Below are 23689 nucleotides of genomic sequence, written 5' to 3' on the forward strand. Positions count from 1 at the left end.
CCAACATGGCACCTCATGGCAAAGAACTCTCTGAGGATCTTAAAAGACGAATTGTTGCGCTACATGAAGATGGCCAAGGCTACAAGAAGATTGCCAACACCCTGAAACTGAGCTGCAGCACAGTGGCCAAGATCATCCAGTGTTTTAAAAGAGCAGGGTCCACTCAGAACAGACCTCGCGTCGGTCGTCCAAAGAAGCTGAGTGCACGTTCTCAGCGTCACAGCCAACTGCTGTCTTTGAAAGATAGGCGCAGGAGTGCTGTCAGCATTGCTGCAGAGATTGAAAAGGTGGGGGGTCAGCCTGTCAGTGCTCAGACCATACGCCGCACACTACATCAAATTGGTCTGCATGGCTGTCACCCCAGAAGGAAGCCTCTTCTGAAGTCTCTACACAAAAAAGCCCGCAAACAGTTTGCTGAAGACATGTCAACAAAGGACATGGATTACTGGAACCATGTCCTATGGTCTGATGAGACCAAGATTAATTTATTTGGTTCAGATGGTCTCAAGCATGTGTGGCGGCAATCAGGTGAGGAGTACAAAGATAAGTGTGTCATGCCTACAGTCAAGCATGGTGGTGGGAATGCCATGGTCTGGGGCTGCATGAGTGCAGCAGGTGTTGGGGAGTTACATTTCATTGAGGGACACATGAACTCCAATATGTACTGTGAAATACTGAAGCAGAGCATGATCCCCTCCCTCCGGAAACTGGGTCGCAGGGCAGTGTTCCAGCATGATAATGACCCCAAACACACCTCTAAGACGACCACTGCTTTATTGAAGAGGCTGAGGGTAAAGGTGATGGAATGGCCAAGCATGTCTCCAGACCTAAACCCAATAGAACATCTTTGGGGCATCCTCAAGCGGAAGGTGGAGGAGCGCAAAGTCTCGAATATCCGCCAGCTCCGTGATGTCGTCATGGAGGAGTGGAAAAGCATTCCAGTGGCAACCTGTGAAGCTCTGGTAAACTCCATGCCCAGGAGAGTTAAGGCAGTTCTGGGAAATAATGGTGGCCACACAAAATATTGACACTTCAGGAACTTTCACTAAGGGGTGTACTCACTTTTGTTGCCGGTGGTTTAGACATTAATGGCTGTATATTGAGTTATTTTGAGGGAAGAATAAATTTACACTGTTATATAAGCTGCACACAGACTACTTTTCATTGTGTCAAAGTGTCATTTTGTCAGTGTTGTCCCATGAAAAGATATACTTAAATATCTGCAGAAATGTGAGGGGTGTACTCACTTTTGTGATACACTGTATATGTATACACACATATGAGAAGAACATTGTTGTAAACACCAGCGAAAATAAGGAGCATTACCCTCCCCTGACTTTCACCCAGCAGCTCACCCAGACCAATCGCACCACCCGCCCAAGCTCGACACCTCACCATGTCGTAAAGTAATCGAAAAAACTGCATTTATAAAAACGCAACACTGCCACTGATTGTGCACGATCAGAAATATCTCAGGATACGAGAGTAAAACGTTAACGGGACGATTAGAAAACTCGTCGTTGCACTGACGGATTAAAAACAGCATTTTTTTTTCTTGTTCATAAGGCAAAATCAGGTCGGCTCACAGTGATGAATTCAGTAGCTTTCTGAAGCTTCCTTTCGGCCTCTCGAGCCCTGCAGGACGACGGCTTTATTTTTTTCATGCGGAACAGAACTCAATGACGGCACGACTTAATAAGCGACAAGTGTGAAGCTTAACAATACTGATATGAAAATAGAGGCGAGGCGAGACAAGGCGAGGCAACACCGGACCGCCCTTTTGACAACGGAACCACGTAAAAACGACAGCATACTGATCGTCACCAAGTCTTTTTTCAAAAAAATACAGAACAAAGACTTTTCTAGAGGACGTCGGGTCAATGTACAAACAGAAGCAATGCTGCTCTTTCAAAGCCAAAAAAGTAGAACGGGGGGAGTAGTACTCCTTAATATTAAATAAAAGGGTTCAATAAATAATTAAGATCTTTAAATATATAGACTTAACACAAACACGTGAAACAAGACGGACATCTAAAAATGAACAGACACAACAAAACAAAACAATTCACCAAAAAGAATCAAATCTACAAACATGACCCGATAAGACATACATAAATAAACACGAACACACCGTATTAAAGGAACTTTAAACGGTATGTCAAATATTTTCAGGGAAAAGCTATCTTTGTCAGTCCCAATATTGAGGTTCAATTCGCACAATTTCACTCATCTTGGTAAGCAAACGAATAGCCAAAGACAAAAATGACCCTCAAGGTAAAAAAAACAACAACAAAAGAAACCAAAGCAACTCAACATGTAGGCTTAAGGAGGGGTATCAGAGACATTCGCGCAACGGACGTGGTCCGAAATGAGCCGCCTCACGAAACCGGGCAGCGCGGATCTCCCGACGGCACGTCCACCATCTGTGCTCGAACGCCTCCCTTCCCCAGATGTTGGCATTGGCGTTTGCAGCATGCTATCGTGTGGGGAGGGCAGCGAGGCCCGCAAGTGCAATGATAAAACCGATTGGCCATGCAGCTGCACAATGAGAAAGTTTCCAGCCTCCTCCTCGTCAGAGAGCTTTTCTATTCTTTTTTTTTTTTATGTCAATGATTATTTGGAAGTTCACTGGCCTCACAGACGGTCCATTCGGAACGTGTCCTCGGTGGCCGGGTCGGCAAGCACCATGTCGGGGTCGTTGAGCATGTGCAGCCCGTCCAGGGTCAGCGGGTCGATCTTCAGCTCGTCCAGCGGGAACTGAGAGTCCGCGTCGAAGCTGACATCGCCCACGCCAGCCAGCGAGCTGCTCAGCTCCTTGGAGAGACTCGGTGGCGATTCGCCTGAGACTGGTGGTTTTGATTTAATACAACAAAAATAAATAAATTACAAAAAACACACAAATTAAGCCAAAGCATTTAAAAATTTAGGATAATTGTATGACGGGGCTTAGTCGTGCCCCGATAACAGGTGAAATGTCTGATTATATTTTATTTGTCAGTTACACTGATTAGTCATAACATTAAAACCGCCTCCTTGTTTCTACACTTACTGTCCATTTTATCAGCTCAACTTACCATATAGAAGCACTTTGTAGTTCTACAATTACTGACTGTAATAGATCTGTTTTTCTGCATGCCTCGTTAGCCCCCTTTAATGCTGTTCTTCAATGGTCAGGACCCCCACAGGACCACAACAGAGCAAGTATTATTTTGGTGGTGGATCATTCTCAGCACTGCAGTGACACTGACATGGTGGTGGTGTGTTAGTGTGTGTTGTGCTGGTATGAATGGATCAGACACAGCAGCGCTGCTGGAGTATTTAAATACTGTGTCCACTCACTGTCCACTATTAGACACTCGTACCTAGTTGGTCCACCTTGTAGATGTTAAGTCAGAGACGATCGCTCATCTATTGCTGCTGTTTGAGTTGGTCATCTTCTAGACCTTCATCAGTGGTCAGAGGACGCTGCCCACGGGGACATTTTTGGTTGGTGAACTACGCTCAGTCCAGCAGTGACAGTGAGGTGTTTAAAAACTCCAGCAGTGCTGCTGTGTCTGATCCACTCATACCAGCACAACACACACTAACACACCACCACCATGTCAGTGTCACTGCAGTGCTAAGAATGATCCACCACCCAAGTAATACCTACTCTGTAGTGGTCCTGTGGGGGTCCTGACCATTGAAGAACAGGGTGAAAGGGGGCTAACAAAGCATGCAGAGAAATATATGGTCTACAGTCAGTAATTGTAGAACTACAAAGTGCTTCTATATGGTAAGTGGAGCTGATAAAATGGACAGTGAGTGTAGAAACAAGGAGGTGGTTTTAATGATATGGCTGATCAGTTTATGTTCTATTATAAAATACAAATTATTTCACTGTTTTAGGTTTGTAATGTGTTCCACAACTTTGCAGCACACACACTTATTACAATTACCTTCAGGATTCAGCTGAATAAGGGTGATGGAGTGTATAAGTACTGTACATAAAGGTAAATATTTTCCCCAAACTTGATTTATTAATAGTGAAAGAATCACAATTCAAAGGAATAAAGAAAACAACCATGTGTTAGAACTGAGCTTAGAACTAGCAATGTCTGAGGCATTGATGATCCCATGGATGGAGGGGTCCCAGCCATCCTCAAATCTCTGTGTTTTATAACTAAGGCCCTACTTTATTCACGGCCATGAAAATCAGTCTTTTCCCATTTTTCATTCTCGTAGCATTTAAGTGCCTCACATTTACAGGTTAACTTGCACTAATAGGTGGTCCTAGTGTAACCGAGCGTCTTTAGACTTTGCTGAGTTTATGAAGTAAGAAATAAACTGTACATAGACAAATTATCAGGAGCATAGTACTTGTTCTTTTGGCTTGTTCTTTTGAGGTGCAGCACAGACTACAGAGAGATGATCACGTGTGTAGAGAAGCACACTTTTCTATTGTTTATGGAATCCCCAAAGGGACAAAATGCACTCAATGGGTGCGTTCGAAAAGCTATGGAGCTCTCTACATAGACAGCATTTTACGCCATCCTGTGCGCGCTCCCGAGAATGAGGCTGTTCGAAATCCTAGCTGCCTTAATATCCTCACTACTGAGGCATCTTAACATTTCAATGTTATATTGGCTCAAGAACGAGTGAGCATCCGACGCTGCCTTAGTGATCAAGGCAATCCCAGAATTCATTGCGGGTCGGGTGTTCTTCTCTCACAGAAAAATAAACATTGCTGACGGTGCGGACAAACGAATGGAGTTATTTGCAAACGTAAATAAAATATTACTGATTTTTAACTTGTAAAAATTTGTACCGAGTGTTTTTATTTGCAAGTTTGGGCTTGTCAGGAAATGTAACAGTTACCGGTACATGAAGGGAGGCTATATTGACATGTTAGCGTGCTGTGCTACCTCAATCCATTGGTTTTAATGGCAAGATGCTAAATGCTAAACCCGATGTTATCGCTGTCTAAGTAGCGCGGTCGAATAACCTGCCTTATAAGTCAATGACTTATTAGAATCCTCTCTACTGAGGCAGCTGCCTATGTAGACAGTAAGACAGCAAGGCAGCTCCCTAGGTTTTCGAACACACTCAATATGTAAACACATACATCAAACATGATCAGCACATTACACCACAATTAAGTTACACTAGCAATCCTGCAGCAATTCAGTTAGCAATTGCTTAGTCAAAATGCCCAACATGTCGAAGTGAGATTGAAAGACTCCTACTTCAACTATTAAGAACTATTAAGGCTGTGCTGTGTATTGTAGCTTCCATTTACTCTACCATTCAATTTATACGTGTTATTTAATGAGGTCGTGAAATATGATTTACGTAATAATCTGAGATCATTCAGCCTCACATAGAAAAAAATTACATGATCATAGGCTTACATGCTAGCGTGATAAGACCTGAGCCAATTTGGTCATTTGAAGGCTAGTGTTACTTATGTCAATTCATGTTAGACACATAAAATGCTGCTCTATTCTGTGATGTAAAAATGTATTATCGGGACATGCCTAATTATAACCAGTGGCACAGCCAGGTACCTGAGAGAGAAGAAACAGGAAAAATAAAATAAAAAAATACAGCACATACCTGTGAGGATAATGTTGGGAATGTTGCCATGGTTACTGTAGCCTAGTTGCTGACTGTCCTGCAAGCTGCCGTGGCTCCCGGTTAAACCCATCATTGCCGCCTGCGTGTAGTTGAGCGTGGAACACGGGTTGTAAAGGCTGTTGGAACTGCTCGGATTCTCAATCATGTTCATGTTGAACTGCTCCAGCTATAATGTGATGGAAGGAAGTGAAAATGTACAGTGGATTAAAAAGTACTCAGACACTTTGAGGAGAGAATTTAATTTTGATTATATTGGATGTAATTGCTTTTTTACCCATTAATATACAATAAGGAATATTTACAATAGTATAGCTGTGGCACTCCAAATTCTGGTCCGGTGTATCCTGTCTGATTGATTAGACATAGGCACACACATGGGTCTAGAAGGACCCACGTTTTACACTCCATTGTCAGGACAAAAACCAAACCATGAAGTCCGAGGAACGATACGTGAACTGGATTTCCACAAACTATCTATGACAAGGCATAGATTCGTGCAAGGATATAAAACAATATCTAAGGCTTTAAGTGTTCCAAGGACCAAACTGACCTCAATAATTCTGACATGGAAACAGCTTGACACAAATGAAACCTCCCTAGGGTTCGATCAGCCCCATTGGCTGGCAATTAGCAGACAAAATTGGCCACTAGTCTGCTGTGTGGGAAAAGACCGGACTAAAAATGGGGTGGTGTATTCGATGCTGTGTAGGCTGAGGAGCCAGTACAGAAGTGGAGGAAGCTTGTGGTCCGGTGTATCCGCCAAAGTATGGGCAAATAAGTAGGGGTTGGTGGATTGCACAGGTGTCAGAAGGAGCGTGCGTCAGGCAAATATACCCTCCTCGGACGTGAATGGCATCTCCGGCAATAGAAGACTAATTGGCTGCACTAATTTGGGAGAAAATGAATGAATAAAGTAGTAGAAAATCCTTTCTAGTGTTGGATATCCAGACAAGAGAGGCCTTGGTCAAGGAGGTAATAAGGACCCAACAGTAACTCAGTTAGAGCTCCAAAAGTCATGTGCCAATTTGGACGAGCTTGTTGGGCTGACATCTTGCAGCACTCCATAAATCGGGCCTTTATAGAAGTAAAAAGTTGGACAGCACTGGAACTTGTTTAACTATGGGGGTGCTTTCCAACAACACTGATGTGGATGCAGCCAAATACAATTACATTCTCCTCCATAGCACATGCAAACCTAAACTGGGGCATTAAATAATCTTCTAACACAAAAAATGACCCAAAGCATACAGTCAAAACAACTCTGGAGTGGCTTTGGAGCAGGTTAAACTCTGCCCAACCAAACCTCAGGCTTAAACCTGATTGGCCATCTGTGAAGAGACCTAAAGATGGCAGTTTACAGACACTCACCATCCAATCTGATGGAAGAAGCATTAAGAATGAAACAAAACTTAGGGGGCCGCTCAGGTGGCGCAGCGGTAAAAACACACTCTGGCACACCAGAGCTGGGATCTCGAATATATCGTATCGAATCTCAGCTCTGCCTGCCGGCTGGGCTGAGCAACCACATAAACAACGATTGGTCTGTTGTTCATATAGGGGCGGGGCATTAAGCCGGATAGGGACTCTATCATAACTGATGCAAGTATGACCTCTGCTTGCTGGTTAATGGCGCCCGCACAGAGGCTGGGAAAAGAGTGCGGATCAGGGTGTGTCTCTCCGTACACAGAGGTGATCCGCAGCTGATCTCGTCTAGTGTAGGTGGCAAAATGCATACGGTGCTGCCCACGTGTCGGAGGGGGCGTGGGTTAGCTTCGTTCTCCTCGAATCAGAGCCGGGGGCGGCATTAGTGGAGAAGAAGCATGACGCAATCGTGTATTTTGTATTTGGGGAAAAATGCATAAACAAAAATATACATAAAAAAATAATATAACAAGCCGCTCAGGTGGCGCAGCGGTAAAAGACACGCGCTGCAACCAGAGCTGGATTTCGAAGGAGCGTCGTTTCGAATCCAGCTCTGCCTTCACGGTCGAGGCTGGGCGGCTATGGACAACGATTGGCCTGTTGTCCGGGTGGGGGGCGGGACTTGAGACCGTAGGGGATGCTCTCTCAGGAACGGGGCGGTTGCGCCCTCTGCTGGCTGGTTGGTGGCGCCTGTATGGAGACGGGAGGGGGTGTGGCGGAGTGTGTGATCCTCCGTGCACAGTACTCTGCCACGCTACACTCGTCAAGTGTGGGTGATAAGACGGTCGATTGGCTGTGCACGTTTCGTCGGAGGCGTGGAACGGCCTCGTCAGCCCCAATCAGGAGCAGGAATCCGCACTAATGAGAGGATGATAGATGGGACGAAATTGGACGTGCTAAATAAAAAAAAAATAAAAAAAAAAAAAAATTAATAAATAATCAAAAAAAAAAAAAAAAAAAAAAAAAAAAAAATATATATATATATATATATATATATATATATAAAATATATTTGTCATATATACATATACAGGTGTACAGTACAATTAAATTCTTTCTTCGCATATCCCAGCTTGTTTGGAAGCTGGGGTCAGAGCGCAGGGTCAGCCATCGTACGGGGCGCCCCTGGAGCAGAACAGGGTTAAGGGTCTTGCTCAAGGACCCAACAGTGGCTGCATAGCAGAGCCTGGATTTGAACTGCCAATCTTCCGGTTGATAGCCCAAAGCTCTACCCACTAGGCTACCACTGTCCCATTTTGTAAATAAGACTAATTTTATGATTTTAAAAAATCAAAGAATTATAAAACCACATTTTCAGTTTGTTATTATAGCTGACAGAGTGAAGACTGATGGGTAAAAATAGCAATTACATCCATATCAAATCAGGGGTCTGAATACCTTCTAAATCTATCGTACCCCCTACTAAAGCTTATATGTAACAAAAGACAAACAAAACCACATGCTCTGTCAGGAAAAGAAATGCTAAAAAGGAGGCACTAACTTGATGGGACAGAGCGTTGGTCTGTCTGGATGCCAGTTGGTGCTCGTAGAACGAATCGCCAAAAATACTGCCCACCACCGGAATGTGCTACGAATACAAAGATGCCTCGATTAATTCAGCCTGTGGCGCCGTCTGTTAGTGTGAAAATGTTTGTTTGTACATTGCGGGACAAATGTGAAAGACGCTGACACGCGCGGGAATGTCTAGCACAAGACATCCGCGCAAAAAAGGCTACAGACATCTGTTAAAAAGCCATGATTTATTCTGAGGTGACAAAGCTTGGCTGGTGTGTGTTGCCAAATTGCGAACTGTCTTACTGTCTACAGCTTGGCAATTAAAACATCAAAACCATGCTGTAGGCATTAATTAACCCTCTAAACTCTGCTTCAGATTGGAACATTTGCTGTATAAAATTGAACAAACTGAATTTAAGGCTTTCCAATGATCATAATGGGTAAACATTCATAATGTTATAATATTAAGTAAATCATTTAATTTTTTAATAATAAAGTTACCCGCCCTCCTTAAATTAGTTGCTTCTATGAATTAGTTGTGCTGCATTTAAGCATGCTAATTACAATTTCCCCTTCCCATTCTGAAGTAATCCTAGCCAACATTGTAAATAAATAAAAAACAAAGGTACACTAGAAGGGCAAAACCAGTCATAACATTATGACCATTGACGGGTAACGTCAATAACATTGATTATCTCTTCATCACGGCACCAAGTGAACATTTGATCCTCAAAGTTGATGTTTGTTTGTTTATTAGGATTTTAACGTCATGTTTTACACTTTGGTTACATTCATGACAGAGACGGTAGTTACTCATTACACAAGATTCATCAGTTCACAAGGTTATATCAAACACAGTCATGGACAATTAAGTGTCTCCAATTCACCTCACTTGCATGTCTTTGGATTGTGGGAGGAAACCGGAGCACCCGGAGGAAACCCACGCAGACACGGGGAGAACATGCAAACTCCACACAGAAAGAACCCGGACCGCCCCACCTGGGGATCGAACCTAGAACCTTCTTGCTGTGAGGCAACAGTGCTACCCACTTAGCCACCGTGCCGCCCCAAAGCTGATGTGTTAGAAGCAGGAAAAATGGAGAAGTGTAAGGATTTTAACAAGGGCCAAATTGTGATGGCTAGACGACTGGGTCAGAGCATCTCCAAAACTGCAGCTCTTGTGGGGTGTTCCTCAGTATCTATCAAAATGGTCCAAAGAAGGAACAGTGGTAAACCGGCGACAGGGTCATGAGTGGCCAAGGCTCATTGATGCACGTAGGGAGCGGATGCTGGTTCTTATAGAAAGGTGTCAAAATACAGTGCATCACAGTTTGTTGTGTATGGGGCAGCAAAAGGGAGACCGATACAATATCAGAAAGGTGGTCATAATGTTATGCCTCATCGTATATGATTATTGAACATCTTATTCTAAAACCATGTGACATCGTATGAATGTGGCCCCTTTATTGCACCTCCTACAGCCTTTGTCCTTAAAGAAGACCCAAGATTGTGCCTGTGGGAAGTTGTACCTATTTAGTCAACTGAGCATTTATGCAGACAAAGTTGGAAGCATATACACCGATCAGCCATAACATTAAAACCACCTCCTTGTTTCTACACTCACTGTCCATTTTATCAGCTCCACTAACCATATACAAGCACTTTGTAGTTCTACAATTACTGACTGTAGTCCATGTGTTTCTCTACATACCTTTTTAACCTGCTTTCACCCTGTTCTTCAATGGTCAGGACCACTACAGAGCAGGGTATTATTTGGGTGGTGGAGCATTCTCAGCACTGCAGTGACACTGACATGGTGGTGGTGTGTTAGTGTGTGTTGTGCTGGTATGAATGGATCAGACACAGCAGCGCTGCTGGAGTTTTTAAACACCTCACTGTCACTGCTGGCCTGAGAATAGTCCACCAACCAAAAATATATCCAGTAGCGTCCTGTGACCACTGATAAAGGTCTAGATGACCTCAAACAGAAGCAATAGATGAGCGATCGTCTCTGACTTTACATCTACAAGGTGGACCAACTAGGTAGGAGTGTCTAATAGAGTGGACAGTGAGTGGACACGGTATTTAAAAGCTCCAGCAGCGCTGCTGTGTCTGAACAGGGTGAAAGCAGGTTAAAAAGATATGTAGAGAAACAGATAGACTACAGTCAGTAATTGTAGAACTACAAAATGTTTCTATATGGTAAGTGGAGTTGATTAAATGGACAGAGTGTAGAAACAAGGAGGTGGTTTTAATGTTATGGCTGATCAGTGTAGCTTAACATTAATAAGACATACAGTACTCAAAAAATTCAAAATATTTAAGACAGTTCTATGTAAACAGTTAAAGCTGTAAAGCAGCAGTTTCTTATCAAAATAACAACCTGAATGCATCGACGGGATAGTTTTAGGCAGTGGTTCTTAAAACTGTGGTGGTAATAGTCATACTACTGGTGGTAATAGTCATACTACTGGTGGTACGTGTAGCGCCCCCGGGTGTGGTACTCCACATGACCTTGAAAAATTGGCTGCAACAATAATGTAAAAAAAAAAAAAAAAAAAAAAGTGCTATTGAATAAACAATACTGTGCGTTGGAGTTTAACGTTCTAAAGCAGCAGTCAACCAGCGCCTAATTTTAATTTAAACACACACAGCACTGCTAGGGTAAGCAAACATCAAACACAGCTATGCAATGTACAAACACAATTTCAAAAACATTGGGACAGTAGGTTAGATGCAAATCAATTCAGTAAGCAGTGATTTGTAGTTTGAATGTAGTAAATATAGCTAATGCACAATTTAATTTTTAATTTAATTTAAATTAAATTTTTCTTAAGCTACTCAGGGTAGCTTATTTTTAAACAATGTCTATTATCCTTTTTATAATTATAGTTTAGTCTTTATTCACTATATTTAAGATTCTTAGGCATATATACTGTACATGTGTGTGTACTGTGTATATGTATATAATTTTTGCTTCTATTTTTACTTATTGTATGTGTAAGCACTGTTGGATTGCTGCTAAATTTCGTTGTACACTGTGCAATGACAATAAAAGCACCTTATCTTATCTTAATTTGATGCCTGCAACGCAATCTAAAAAAGTTGGGACAGCACCGTATTACAGTTTATTGTACTACTACTCTTTTCTAAAAATACTGGGAATGCTTGGCTGCAAAATGATTTTACTATTTCATAATTGCATCCCAGTCTCCATTAACAATCCAATACAACAAATACATTTATGTTTTTGTGCACTATTTGTAATATTCCATTTTTGGCATTTAGCAGAGGTCTTTATCCAAAGTGTAGACCTAGACCTCCTAAAGGATGTACTGTGAGTTCTGCAACATCGTCTGTAGCGTCCCCTGAGAACGAAGCTAACCCACGCCCCCTCCGACACGTGGGCAGCATGCCGTAAGCATCTTGTCACCTACACTTTGATGAGAGCGGTGCAGATCAGCACTGTGTACGGAAGAACACATCCTGACAGCACCCTTTTCCCATCTCTGTGCAGGCGCCATCGATCAGCCAGCAGAGGTCGCAATTGCAATAGCCATGAGAGAGAGACCCTATCCGGCTTAATCCCACCTCTATCTGAACAACAGGCCAAAAGTTGTTCATGTGGTTACTCACCCCAGCCGGCAGGCAGAGCTGAGACTCGATACGATGTATTCGAGATCCCAGCTCTGGTTCCAGGGTGTGTTTTTACCGCTGCACCACCTGAGCGGCACTAGTCCAGTACTTTAACCACTAGGCTACAACTGCCCCTTAGTAATAAGTTATAGAATAGATATACAGTAGTAGTATGACAGATTAATTAATTATCAGAATTGTTAGTTGCAGCCCCATGCACACATGTAAACAATAATTGTTTCGTTGTACCTTTGTTGTACTTAAATAAAGAATCTGTAAATCTTTGCTGTATTTTTATTACCATTCTTTCTACTGGCTCAAGCTTTTTTCATCACTTGCACCTTAGTATCTTGGGGGTTTCGGTTTGATAAAAGGTGGCACTTGGTCTTACAATTTTAAGAATCACTGCTTGGGAATGGGAAAGGGGGGTGTCACTCAACACAGTTTGAAAATACAGTATTAACCAGTAAAAAGACTTCTCTGTAAGGACACTATTATCTCTAATTGTCAGTTACTCTGGATATCCATGTGCAGTGTATACAGCGTTAGTTTGTGATTATAGCTGATTATAAAAGCAATGGTACAGACTGATATTTGAAACTACTGGCATCATTATTTCAGTAACAGCATAGAGATTAAGCATGCAGCAAAAAAGAGTGTCTAGAGAAGAATGAGGGGAGGAAAGACGAACCAGTGGATCCTGACGCTGGCCTTGCTTTGACTGCTGATACACATTTGCACACTGTAAACAACCCTACACTTTAAATATGAGTTTTAATCACCATAATAAATAATATTTTAATATAAAATACCAATTTTGTTTTAGATTTTTATTTAAGAGTTGGGAGATCTTATTCAGTATTCAATTAGTATTACTGAGTCAGCATTCTATTTTATCCCCAATGGTGTTGGTTGGGGATGATGTCCGAGCTCTGTGCAGGCCAGTCAGGTTCTTTTCCAAATGTTACACACAAAATTGCATATAAAATAGCATTACATACTGAAGCATTAAGACTTCCTTTTACTGGAATTGAGCAACAATGCCTAACCCATAAAATACAAAACCATAAATAATACCAAACTGGTGCCGCTCAGGTGGCGCAGCGGTAAAAAGACACGCTGCAACCAGAGCTGGATTCTGAGTACCTCGTATCGAATCCAGCTCTGCCTCACCGGTTCGAGGCTGAGTGGCTGTATGAGCAACGATTGGCCGGTTGCTCAGTTGGGGGGTGGGACAAAGAACCGGATGTGGGTCTCTCTCTGTCAGAATGCGATTACGACCTCTGCCGGCTGATTGGAGGCGCCTGCACAGAGATGAGGAAAGAGTGCCCTTAGGGTGTGTGTCTCTCCGCGTGCAATGCTAGGTGGCGCCAAACTCATCAATGTGTGGGTGGCAAAAATGCGTCCGGCTGCTGCCCATGTTTCAGAGGGGATATGGGTTATGTGGGATATCAGGTTTTTTTGTTTGTATTTTAACACAGATTTGTAACAGCATGTAGCATGTCCAATTTTTACCTAATTGTGTTATGCTTCCTCTCTACTGGAGCTGACCCCACCCCGATTGAGGAGAGCAAGACAGCCCCCTCTGTGTGTGTGCAGTAGCTGACTGCATCTTTTCACCTGCACGTGGCAAGTTCATATGCCGATCAGCTTTGTGCACGGACAGCCACACTTATCCTACCCTATGAACAACAGCCAATCGTTGTTCATGCAACTTTTTATTGGTTTTTAACTGTTTTTTAATTGTATTTAAATATTTTCATATTAGATTTGTTATTTTCAGTATTTAAGTGTCAAAACAACCCCATTATTTTACATTAGCCTAAAATATATGCAATTTCACTATACCATGGAACGAATTAAACAGGTTTCACATACATCCTTATGAGACATTAGTTGTGTTATATTAATAAAATGATTTTTTTTTATACAGTAAAACTATACCACTTCTACATATTTTAACCTGACCAGCTGGCTAACAATCTTACTGTATTCCCAATGCAAAAATATATCCAAACATGGCATGCATTAAGAGGATTTTAAGCCAAGCCAATCACCATATAATTCATAATAATATAACCTACACTGTGGCACAAAAGAAAAAAGACGATCGCAGCATCATCTAAGCAATGAGCATGGATTTAAAATGCAGACAGAGAGGACGAGGGAGAACAGAGAACTGTGACAGTAATGAGCGGCCAAAGGCACAACAAGCAAATGTGATGAGAAGGGATTTCACCCTTACTTGAGGCGAGCCTCCAGGCGAGAAGCCTTGGTTGGAGACTGGCGAGGTTGGAGACTGGTTGGCCGGAGAGCCAGTCTGATTGCGATACTGCTGAAAGGAAGAGGCCTTTCAAAATAATATCACATGTCCACTAAAAGTTCTAAAAGTGAGCAAAGGTGATGTACTCGTACTCTTACTGAAATTTCCAACAGTACATGAAGGTACAATCAAGCTTAACAATGTTAAGTAATAATTTTGGTATAATTTCAACTGGCATTTAATTGTCATTCCTATAATTGTGACAGACATTTATTTATTGTTCCAAATGAATACAGCATTTTTTTTTCAAGTAGGAGCTTATAATTGATCCATGAACATCAGATCTGCAAGTCAGTCCATCCAGCTTCCCTCAAAGTTTGTTCCTTTTTGAGTCCATGAGTTTTCTTACTGAAGATTAGACTGTTTAAAATGTTCACCCTGCTTGAGGCTTTTTAATATTTAAAAACATATCTGATGACTAATTCTGTAAAATATTCAGGGGCACCGACAATGCCTGACCCTGTGCTCTGACCCAAGCTTCCTAACAAGCTGGGATACGTGTTTGAAAAAAATTTAAAAAATAGCCAGCTCCTATGGTTATTATACACCGACCAGGCATAACATTATGACCGGTGAAGTGATTATCTCTTCATCACGGCACCTGTTAGTGTGTGGGATATATTAGGCACCAAGTGAACATTTTATCCTCAAAGTTGATGTGTTAGAAGCAGGAAAAATGGGCAAGCGTGACAAGGGCCAAATTGTGATGGCTAGATGACTGGGTCAGAGCAGCTCTTGTGGGGTGTTCCCGTTCTGCAGTGGTCAGTATCTATCAAAAGTGATCCAAGGAAGGAACAGTGGTAAACCGGCGACAGGGTCATGGGTGGCCAAGGCTCATTGATGCAGGCGGGGAGCGAAGGCTGGGTCGTGTGGGTCGCCGATCCAACAGACGAGCTACTGTAGCTCAAACTGCTGAAGAAGTTAATGCTGGTCCTGATAGAAAGGTGTCAGAATACACAGTGCATCACAGTTTGTCGAGTATGGAAAAACACAATATTTGGAAGGTGGTGATAATGTTATGCCTAATCGGTGTAGCCTATAATGGAGTGCAATCTGGTGCACTGTTAATGGGAGCGTTGTGACCATTCCCATTTAAATAGAAATGTACCATTATATTGTACATAAAATAAGTCAAAATAACTTTGAAATTGATCTCTTTGGAACTTTGGAACCACTCACAGCTACTTATTTATTTTTTCCCATAATTAATTACCTGTCTGCATACTGAAGTAGCGCAGTGGCTTTTTTATATTTATAATGAGGGCACCCCTGTAAATCATTGCCTAGCTCAGGCAACCAAAATTATCATTCATACTTGATCTTGTATCAAGCTTACCAACAATAATACTAATAATTATAACAGTACATACCAGAACATTTCATAATCACAAAGAAGTCTGTTCTTAATGAGCTAGCACTCACAGAGTTGACTGTTGGGCTCGTCCCCGTCGGTGATTGGCTGGCCATAGTGGTCTGTGGAGGGCTGGGGGCAGAACTGACCGTAATCGGCGGCAGCTGGATGAGGCGGATGTTCTGCGGCAATGTCTGCTGCTGCTTCTGCAGGTCGTTTAGCAGGCTGAGCAGCGAGTACTGTGACAGCTGCTGTTCCAGAGACATGTTGTCCAACGTGATTGGCTGAAAAAAAAAAAAAAACAGCATTACAGATTTGTCCACGGTTTTTGTTTTTAATTTGGCTGGCTCAATACCACCTTTTTATGTCCGATACCGATGCCGCAAATTGAGTATCTGCCGATACCGATACAAATCTGATACCATCATTTCTTCTCTCAAACAACTAAGCAGTAATAATACATCTCTCAATGCACCATGGTTAAACTAGCTATCTAGATAACAATGCTCAGACTGTGAAACAAATATTCTAAAGGAATAAATACAGAACCTACATCATCACACTTACGCAAAACTGCTGTTTTTATTTTAACATTTACACACACAACATTTAGCAGCATTTTTGGCTTGTTTAACAAAAGTGTCTACAGTTGGAAGATGTGGATGTCAATCAAACGCGATGGACCAAGCGCGCTTATTGAAAACCCTCCTGGATTTTGAAGAGGAAACCGGGAAACAGTGTAGTTTGTTTTATTATAACACTAATGGGTTAATTGTTGAGGATGTGAGATATCTCCAAGCCGGGACAAGACCGATTTATCAAAGTCCGATTTATCATTTATAAAGCGATTTTTATTGTGTTTAAACAGTGTTTTAGATGTGGCAGTAGAAGATGATTTTTTAAAATCTTTTAAAAAAGTAGATCTGTGTTTTAATTTCTGAATCACTGTTGCGGATGAGTTGTAGATCAGTGGCACATGTTAATGATGTCATCAAGCATCAGTGGCAATAACCGACACTTAATATGTAATGTGAATGTGAATTACATATATATTGTCTGGCCCTTTAAGAATGTTAAGTGTACAATGCTAGGGTATAGGGAGCGAGTGTGTAGTGAAGAGATTAGAGAATGATAGTATCCGGCTGTGCTATGTTGTTCTGTGTTTGCACTGAGCGTTTGTGACATTAAAGTAGAGTTCTCGTGAAACCCCACGAACATTGAATTATTTTACAACACTCTGTTGGAACGTATCTTTGTGTGTTATTTGCTTTATTGGATCGATGCCAGTCCTAGTTTTTATTAATAGTCCCTATTATTGTTTACATAGAATGCATTGTCTTGTTACCCATTATTTTATCTTTCATTTGTATTCATTTTTCTCTTTTTTCACTCAATCCAGTCGTGTCTAATTGAAGTCTCTCTCTCTTGGCGCTGCTGCTAAACGCACCCCCCGGTCGATGAGGGCACCCATGCAGCTGCCAGGCAAGAGGCAGGCTTACAAAGAGCGCAGTATCATCCACCGCAGAGCGCGGTACCATCCATTTTTAGAAAGTGGTGTAAAGCACACAGCCACTGGACTCTGCAGGAGTGGAAAAGTGTTCTCTTGAGTAATGAATCATGCTTCACTATCTGGCAGTCTGATAAACAAATCTGTGTTTTGATGATGCACTGTCTAACGCTTCGATGCCTTATTAGAATCCTCTTTAGTTTGGCAGCTGTCTGGATAGGCATTAAGCAGCAAGGCAGCTCACTAGGTTTAGGACAGACTCTGACCCAGTGTATACTGGCTGTATCGGGTTTTTTTTATTTTGCTGATTCAAACTGACAACTCCTAGATTATTTTGACCTTTACCTGAGAAATGGGCATCTGAGGTGAGAGGGTGGGAGACAGCGTGGGTGAGAGTTGCTGTGGGCATGGCTGCTGTTGCTGGCCGTCGAGGTTGAGCGTAAGTGCAGTGACAGCAGGTGCAGGAGTGGAGGCAGACACATGGCTAGCAGCGCTGATGCCCAGGTGGGTGAGGTTAGTGCTCAGGTTGCCTGTGCTGCCGGAGGCGCTGGGAGAGGGGAAAGTCACGGGGTCGTCTGGGTCCAGCGGGGTGGGCAGTGGAGGGGGAAACTGGATGTTGGTGAGGTCGGGCAAAGAGCCTCCTGTGTTGTGTGTGGCCGGCATCAACGTGGCGTTCACTTCTTGATCAGGGGATGGAAATATGCTGTAAGGATGGCACAAATGGTTTAGCTGAGTTGTAAGTCTGTATGTTTGCACCCCCCCCCCTTTCTTCCTAAGAGAGTCATAAAATATTTCATACACCCCTCCGACAGATACATAGTCACCAACTGCTTTTTTTCCACCTGCCAGAGATGGGGTTTGGCAGAAGGTAGTATGGCGTACAGAGAGTCACACACTTCTATCCATGAACCAACCATCTCTCGTGCAGGCGTCTCGAGCAGCCAGCAGAGGCCGCAATTGCAGCATCAACAAGAAACCCTGTTCGTCCAGTCCCTCCCTCAGGCACAAGGCACAGCCAATGGTGTCTCCCAATCAAGGTGTATCCAATTACCCGATGACTTTTCATCTCTATTGCTGCAGACCTCCACTCCTGACTGAAGAGGGTAACAACAGTCACATGCCCCCTCTAACATGTATCGCATTCAATCACTTCTTTTCAATATGGCAGCAGAGTAATTGCAGTAGTTACGACAAAACCCTGATCTCAGCACTGGTCCCAGTTTCTAATGTGGCACCTTAAGAAATCTGCCCACTTCTAGAGGTATAAAGTAAAAAAAATAGGTACGTCATAGTGGTCTTAATCCCAATAATTTCTGACTAACTGATTAAATATTTATTATATTTTAAATATTTTATTTTTGAGAGATTTATTGTGGATTTCCTGAAAATAGGGTTGGGGATGTCAGAGAAGATTCCTCATAAGAGCTGCAAATACGCCCTCGGCTGGCTGGTCGATGGCGCTTGAACGGAGACGGGGGATAATGGAGATCAGTGTGTGACTCTCTGTGCGCGATATGGTCAACTGCAGCACACATGTAAAGGGAGTGTGTTAGTCACGGCTCTCCTCGATCAGGAGTGGAGGTCAGTAGCAGTAGAGCAAGCGAGATGCAATTGCATAATTGGATATGACTAGATTGGGATAAAATTGTGGATCATTTTAATAGGTGCAGTATTTATCTGGGCACTGGGATGTGCCAGCTGCACTGAAAAACTATTATAATAATGAATATACACTGCTGCTGGAGTTTTCAAATACCGTGTCCACTCACTGTCCACTCTATTAGACACTCCTACCTAGTTGGTCCACCATGTAGATGTAAAGTCAGAGACGATCGCTCATCTATTGCAGCTGTTTGAGTTGGTCATCTTCTAGACCTTCATCAGTGGTCACAGGACGCTGCCCATGGGGCGCTGTTGGCTGGATGTTTTTGGTTGGTGGACTATTCTCAGGCCAGCAGTGACAGTAAGATGTATAAAAACTTCAGCGGCGCTGCTGTGTCTGATCCGCTCATACCAGCACAACACACACTAACACACCACCACCATGTCAGTGTCACTGCAGTGCTGAGAATGACCCACCACCTAAATAATACCTGCTCTGTGGGGGTCCTGACCAATGAGAAACAGGGTGAAAGCAGGCTAAAAACGTATGTAGAGAAACAGATGGACTACAGTCAGTAATTGTATAACTACAGTGCTCCTATATGGTAAGTGGAGCTGATAAAATGGACAGTGAGTGTAGAAACAACGAGGTGGTCATAATGGTATGCCTAATTGATGTACATTATGCCACAAAGGTAAATGACAGTATGGGACTCTCTACATCATCAAATTACTGGTCTAGGTTGCACATTCGGTCCTATTTTTAGAGAACCCACAATAAATAAAGAGCTTTTTAATTAATTAATTTTTTGGGGGGGAAATGTAAGAACAATTTACTACATTCAGCCACAGATAGATTTAGAGTTGCAGAAATCAACAGCAAACATATTTCAATTTCACAACCACTTTAGTATATACTCACTTAATCCCTGGAACATCATGTGATGCCTTCTGGTCGTCTTTCTCCATTTCTGTTTCAGGCTCGTCTGTATCCGGGGGTGTAAGCAAAAGGACTAGAGGAAACACAAGTCAGATCCAGAGATGTTCACAAGTCACAAAATACGAGTCCGAGTCAAGTCACGAGTCTTTAGGTTAGAGTCAATCACGAGTCAATATAATCTACACAAAACATATACAGTCGAATCCAGTTAATTGGACCACCGGTTAATCGGACCAGCCGCTTATTCGGAACGAATCCTAAAGTACCGAAACAAATCCTATTATGTACGTGTAATGTTATTCGCTTATTTGGACCAAAATTCCGTTTAATCGGACCAAAGAACGTGAGAGCGAATAAGAAAAAGAAGCCACAAGTCGCCACTTAGAGCGGATGCAAAGCGCGTCAGCGAGATATGGGAGGATTCCTGGGCTCCCCGGGAGAATTTATGCTTTTATCAAAGGTCAGGAAATCCGAAAAGTTGTGTTGACAAGAGCAAAACCAGCGGGAGGTGAACACGCCCACCACTTTCTTTCCCACAACGAAGCACCCAGTAGCCAGCAGCGTGGTTATTGGATCCATCTGCATCTCCGCTTTTCGGCGAAATGAAGTCAAGCGTAAACAAGAGTGTCCGGCAAAACGTGCAGGGAATTCCCTCCTGTCAAACACGATTAAAGTCTACACAAGAAAGCTATCATTCCACTATCATTCCTTGTAACATAGGGCATGTTCGTGTAATCGGACCAGCCGGTTATTAGGACCAAAACGATCGCGTCCCGATGTGGTCCGATTAACCGGATTCGACTGTATTGGAAATGTAGCATAGAAATAAACAAATAATATGTAAGTTCAGATAAAAAACAACAACAGATTAGTGACTGTATTTTGCCATTTTACTTCGTGCCTTTACTTTCCTAGTCATTGTGCAAATGAATGTAATTTTGGTAACAAGAAGGTACCAGTTAAAAGCTTAAACTGATACGTTTCCTTTTCATTGCAAAACAAAAGCGTGTGATAAATCACGGCACAGCGGCCAAAATCCAAAACACAGCAAAAAAAAAATCATACGCCGGAAGCTGGCTGTAACAGTTACCCATTGCGTGCGTTAAGACGTCCGGAGCGTTATTATAGAGCAGAAAATGACACGATCAGAATGATGTCGGATCGACGTTTCATTCATCTTTAATAAAAGGGACTCGTTGTTTACAATTCATTTTTTGCGAGTCATGAGTCGAGTCCAAATCATTTGAAACAAGCCTGAGTAGAGTCTGAAGTTGCTGTATGTGCGACTTACGTGCAACCTGGACTCGAGTCGTGTTAAACTGATGTGGATATTTTGCATCATGCTCCAGTGTGTGTGTATATATATATATTTTCTGTATATATATACTGTATATATATTTTCTATTGTATTTATGCATTTTCTCCCATTTTTCCCAATTTAGTGTCCTCAATTTGTCTTCCGCTGCTGGGGGATTCCTGATTGCAGTCGAGGTGGGTATATTGCTACTCACACCTCCTCCAACCCGCGTGCAGCCCTTACCGGAACCCTTTTTCACCTTTGCATTCTGCACAGGCGCCTCTCTATCTGCCAATCAGGGTCCTTACACAGCGTTTTAAGACCCCACCCACATGGTCCAGTGATCCCGCCCTAGCAGAACCGTGTCTGCTGCAGGCACTGCCAATTATGCCCGCTAGATGGTGCCCAGCCGACCGGTGGCAACGCAGAGTTTCGAACCGAGGAGTTCAGAATCTCGGCGCTGGTGTGCTAGTGGAATATCCCGCTGCGCCAGTGCTCCAGTATAAAGGTTAAACTCTGCTTATTATCTTATAATAACAGTCAGGATGAGCTGTGATCTTTAAAGACTGCACCTTTATTTGCTTTGATCAGCATGTTTGGTTAGCACCTTTAATGAACCGTTCACTAGCGAGTGTTTGAAATCTACACTCTGAATGCTGAACTGGTTCTGCACACTGTGTAAGTGATTTTCTTAACGATTGCACTGTCGATATGTAGCTCGGTGATGTGGTTTGTTTTGATCAGATGCTACCTCAAATCCACCATGGCTCGGTTTCAGAATTAGTCCTGGAACATTATGGAGTGACCGTCAGTCACCTGAACCCAATTAAATAAGCTAAGATCCCTAATGAACACTTCCAGAAGCTGGTGTCTGGCTATGCACATGTTTACAGCTGGTCATAACAGCATGAGGGTGCTTTACTAAATACTAAAGACGCTTGTAGTTGTAGCCTAGCGGTTAATGTACTGGACTAGTAATCGGAAGGTCGCTGGTTCAACCCCACCACTGCCAGGTTGCCACTGTTGGGTCCTTGAGCAAGGACATTAATCTTCAATTTCATAGACACTATGCTGTCACAGTACTGGATAAAAGCATCTGTTTAATGTCAAACACAGTCATGGACAATGTTGTATCTCCAATTGACATCACTTGCATGTCTTTGGACTGTGGGAGGAAACCGGAGCGCATGGAGGAAACCCACACAGACATGGGGAGAACATCCAAACTCCACACAGCATCACCTGGGAATCGAACCCAGGACCTTCTTGCTGTGAGGTGACCCACCGAGCCACTCTAATTTTTGCTAATAAATCTAATTTACAATGGAGGTTTTGATGGTAATCGTATATGCTTGCCAATTATTGGCTAACCGTTGACTAATGACGTTGGTTACAGGTTAAAAGAAATTCCCGATACCTCGTTTTGTCTGCAGTTCCTGGGATCCTCCAACAAAAGTGTCTTGCGGAGCAGGATTCATGGCACTCTGATGTAATGCAGAGTCTGAATTAGTCCTGTAACAGACGTGCGACGAGAAAAAGTGTGATTGGCCATGGATTGTGCGTTGAACAGATTTATACATTTCTAAGGACCGGCAGTGTTTACCTCCTCCAGCTGGTGTCGGGGGGAGGTGACAGATACACTGAGCCATATGGACAGCTGTCAATGTAATTATTTGTGTTAAGGATAATATGCATTAAAATGACTGACATGTGTTAACATATAAAGGCGGGGACAAAATAATGGAAACAGAGCATAAAAACAAAGCAGTAACAAATGCAGCTGTACTTTTTCTATTTATTTATGCATTTTCTTCCCTTTTTCCTACCGATTTAGCTTAGCCAATTAGTCTTCCTGCTGGGGATCCCGATTGCGTTCAAGGAGGGTATATTTGCCTGCTCCTCGACCCCTTCTTTCTTCTGCACAGGGGCCTCAGTCTGCTAACCAGGGTCCTTACACATTGTTTTTGAAGACCCCACCCAGCAGTCCGGCCTTTTCACACACAGCAGGCTCGGTGGCCAATTTGACCCGCAGCAGGCACTGCCAATTGTGCCCGGCAGCTGTCCTTTTAAATTATGAGGTACATAACTGCCAAAAATGGTTCCTATAAAGATAATCCTCATAATGACTAAACCGCAGATGCGTTAGTTAAACACATGCAACAAATGTAAAATCTTCTCCCTATGTCCATGTGGATTTCGTTTTAGTTTCAGTCATCGCAGCAATGAAGAAAGGATATCTGACGGCCATGTTTGTCCACAGACAGAGGCCTGCGATGAGGGGACGTGATCCGGTTCCTGTCACGGTACACGCGATCCACAAGGCCGTGATGCCGAGTTGTTCGACTGGTATCCAAAACCGTAGTCTGAAAACAAAGGTTAGTTTCATAGATTTAAGAAACGTATCCTCGATTTCTTTTGACCTTAATGGTAAGTGTAGCTGACCAAATAAAACTGCAGCATTTTCGTGCTGAGCATGGAGT

General features: G+C 42.8%; 1 protein-coding gene across 1 annotated transcript in view; it reads right to left on the reverse strand.

Annotated features, from left to right (window-relative positions):
- Window positions 1-2029: 2029 nt before the first annotated feature.
- Window positions 2030-23689, reverse strand: part of crtc1b (CREB regulated transcription coactivator 1b) — a 29727-nt gene continuing 8067 nt past the window's right edge. The window contains exons 3-12 of the mRNA XM_063012630.1: window positions 23447-23572; window positions 22813-22874; window positions 22627-22721; window positions 19895-19985; window positions 17716-18073; window positions 15935-16147; window positions 14435-14524; window positions 8540-8626; window positions 5596-5782; window positions 2030-2846 (exon numbers count right to left, since the gene is read on the reverse strand). Of these exons, the coding sequence (XP_062868700.1) occupies window positions 2635-2846; window positions 5596-5782; window positions 8540-8626; window positions 14435-14524; window positions 15935-16147; window positions 17716-18073; window positions 19895-19985; window positions 22627-22721; window positions 22813-22874; window positions 23447-23572 (1521 nt within the window). The 3' untranslated portion in view covers window positions 2030-2634. The remainder of the gene's footprint in view (window positions 2847-5595; window positions 5783-8539; window positions 8627-14434; window positions 14525-15934; window positions 16148-17715; window positions 18074-19894; window positions 19986-22626; window positions 22722-22812; window positions 22875-23446; window positions 23573-23689) is intronic.

This window comes from Trichomycterus rosablanca, chromosome 17, assembly GCF_030014385.1.
Source record: "Trichomycterus rosablanca isolate fTriRos1 chromosome 17, fTriRos1.hap1, whole genome shotgun sequence".
Lineage (NCBI taxonomy): Eukaryota > Metazoa > Chordata > Actinopteri > Siluriformes > Trichomycteridae > Trichomycterus > Trichomycterus rosablanca.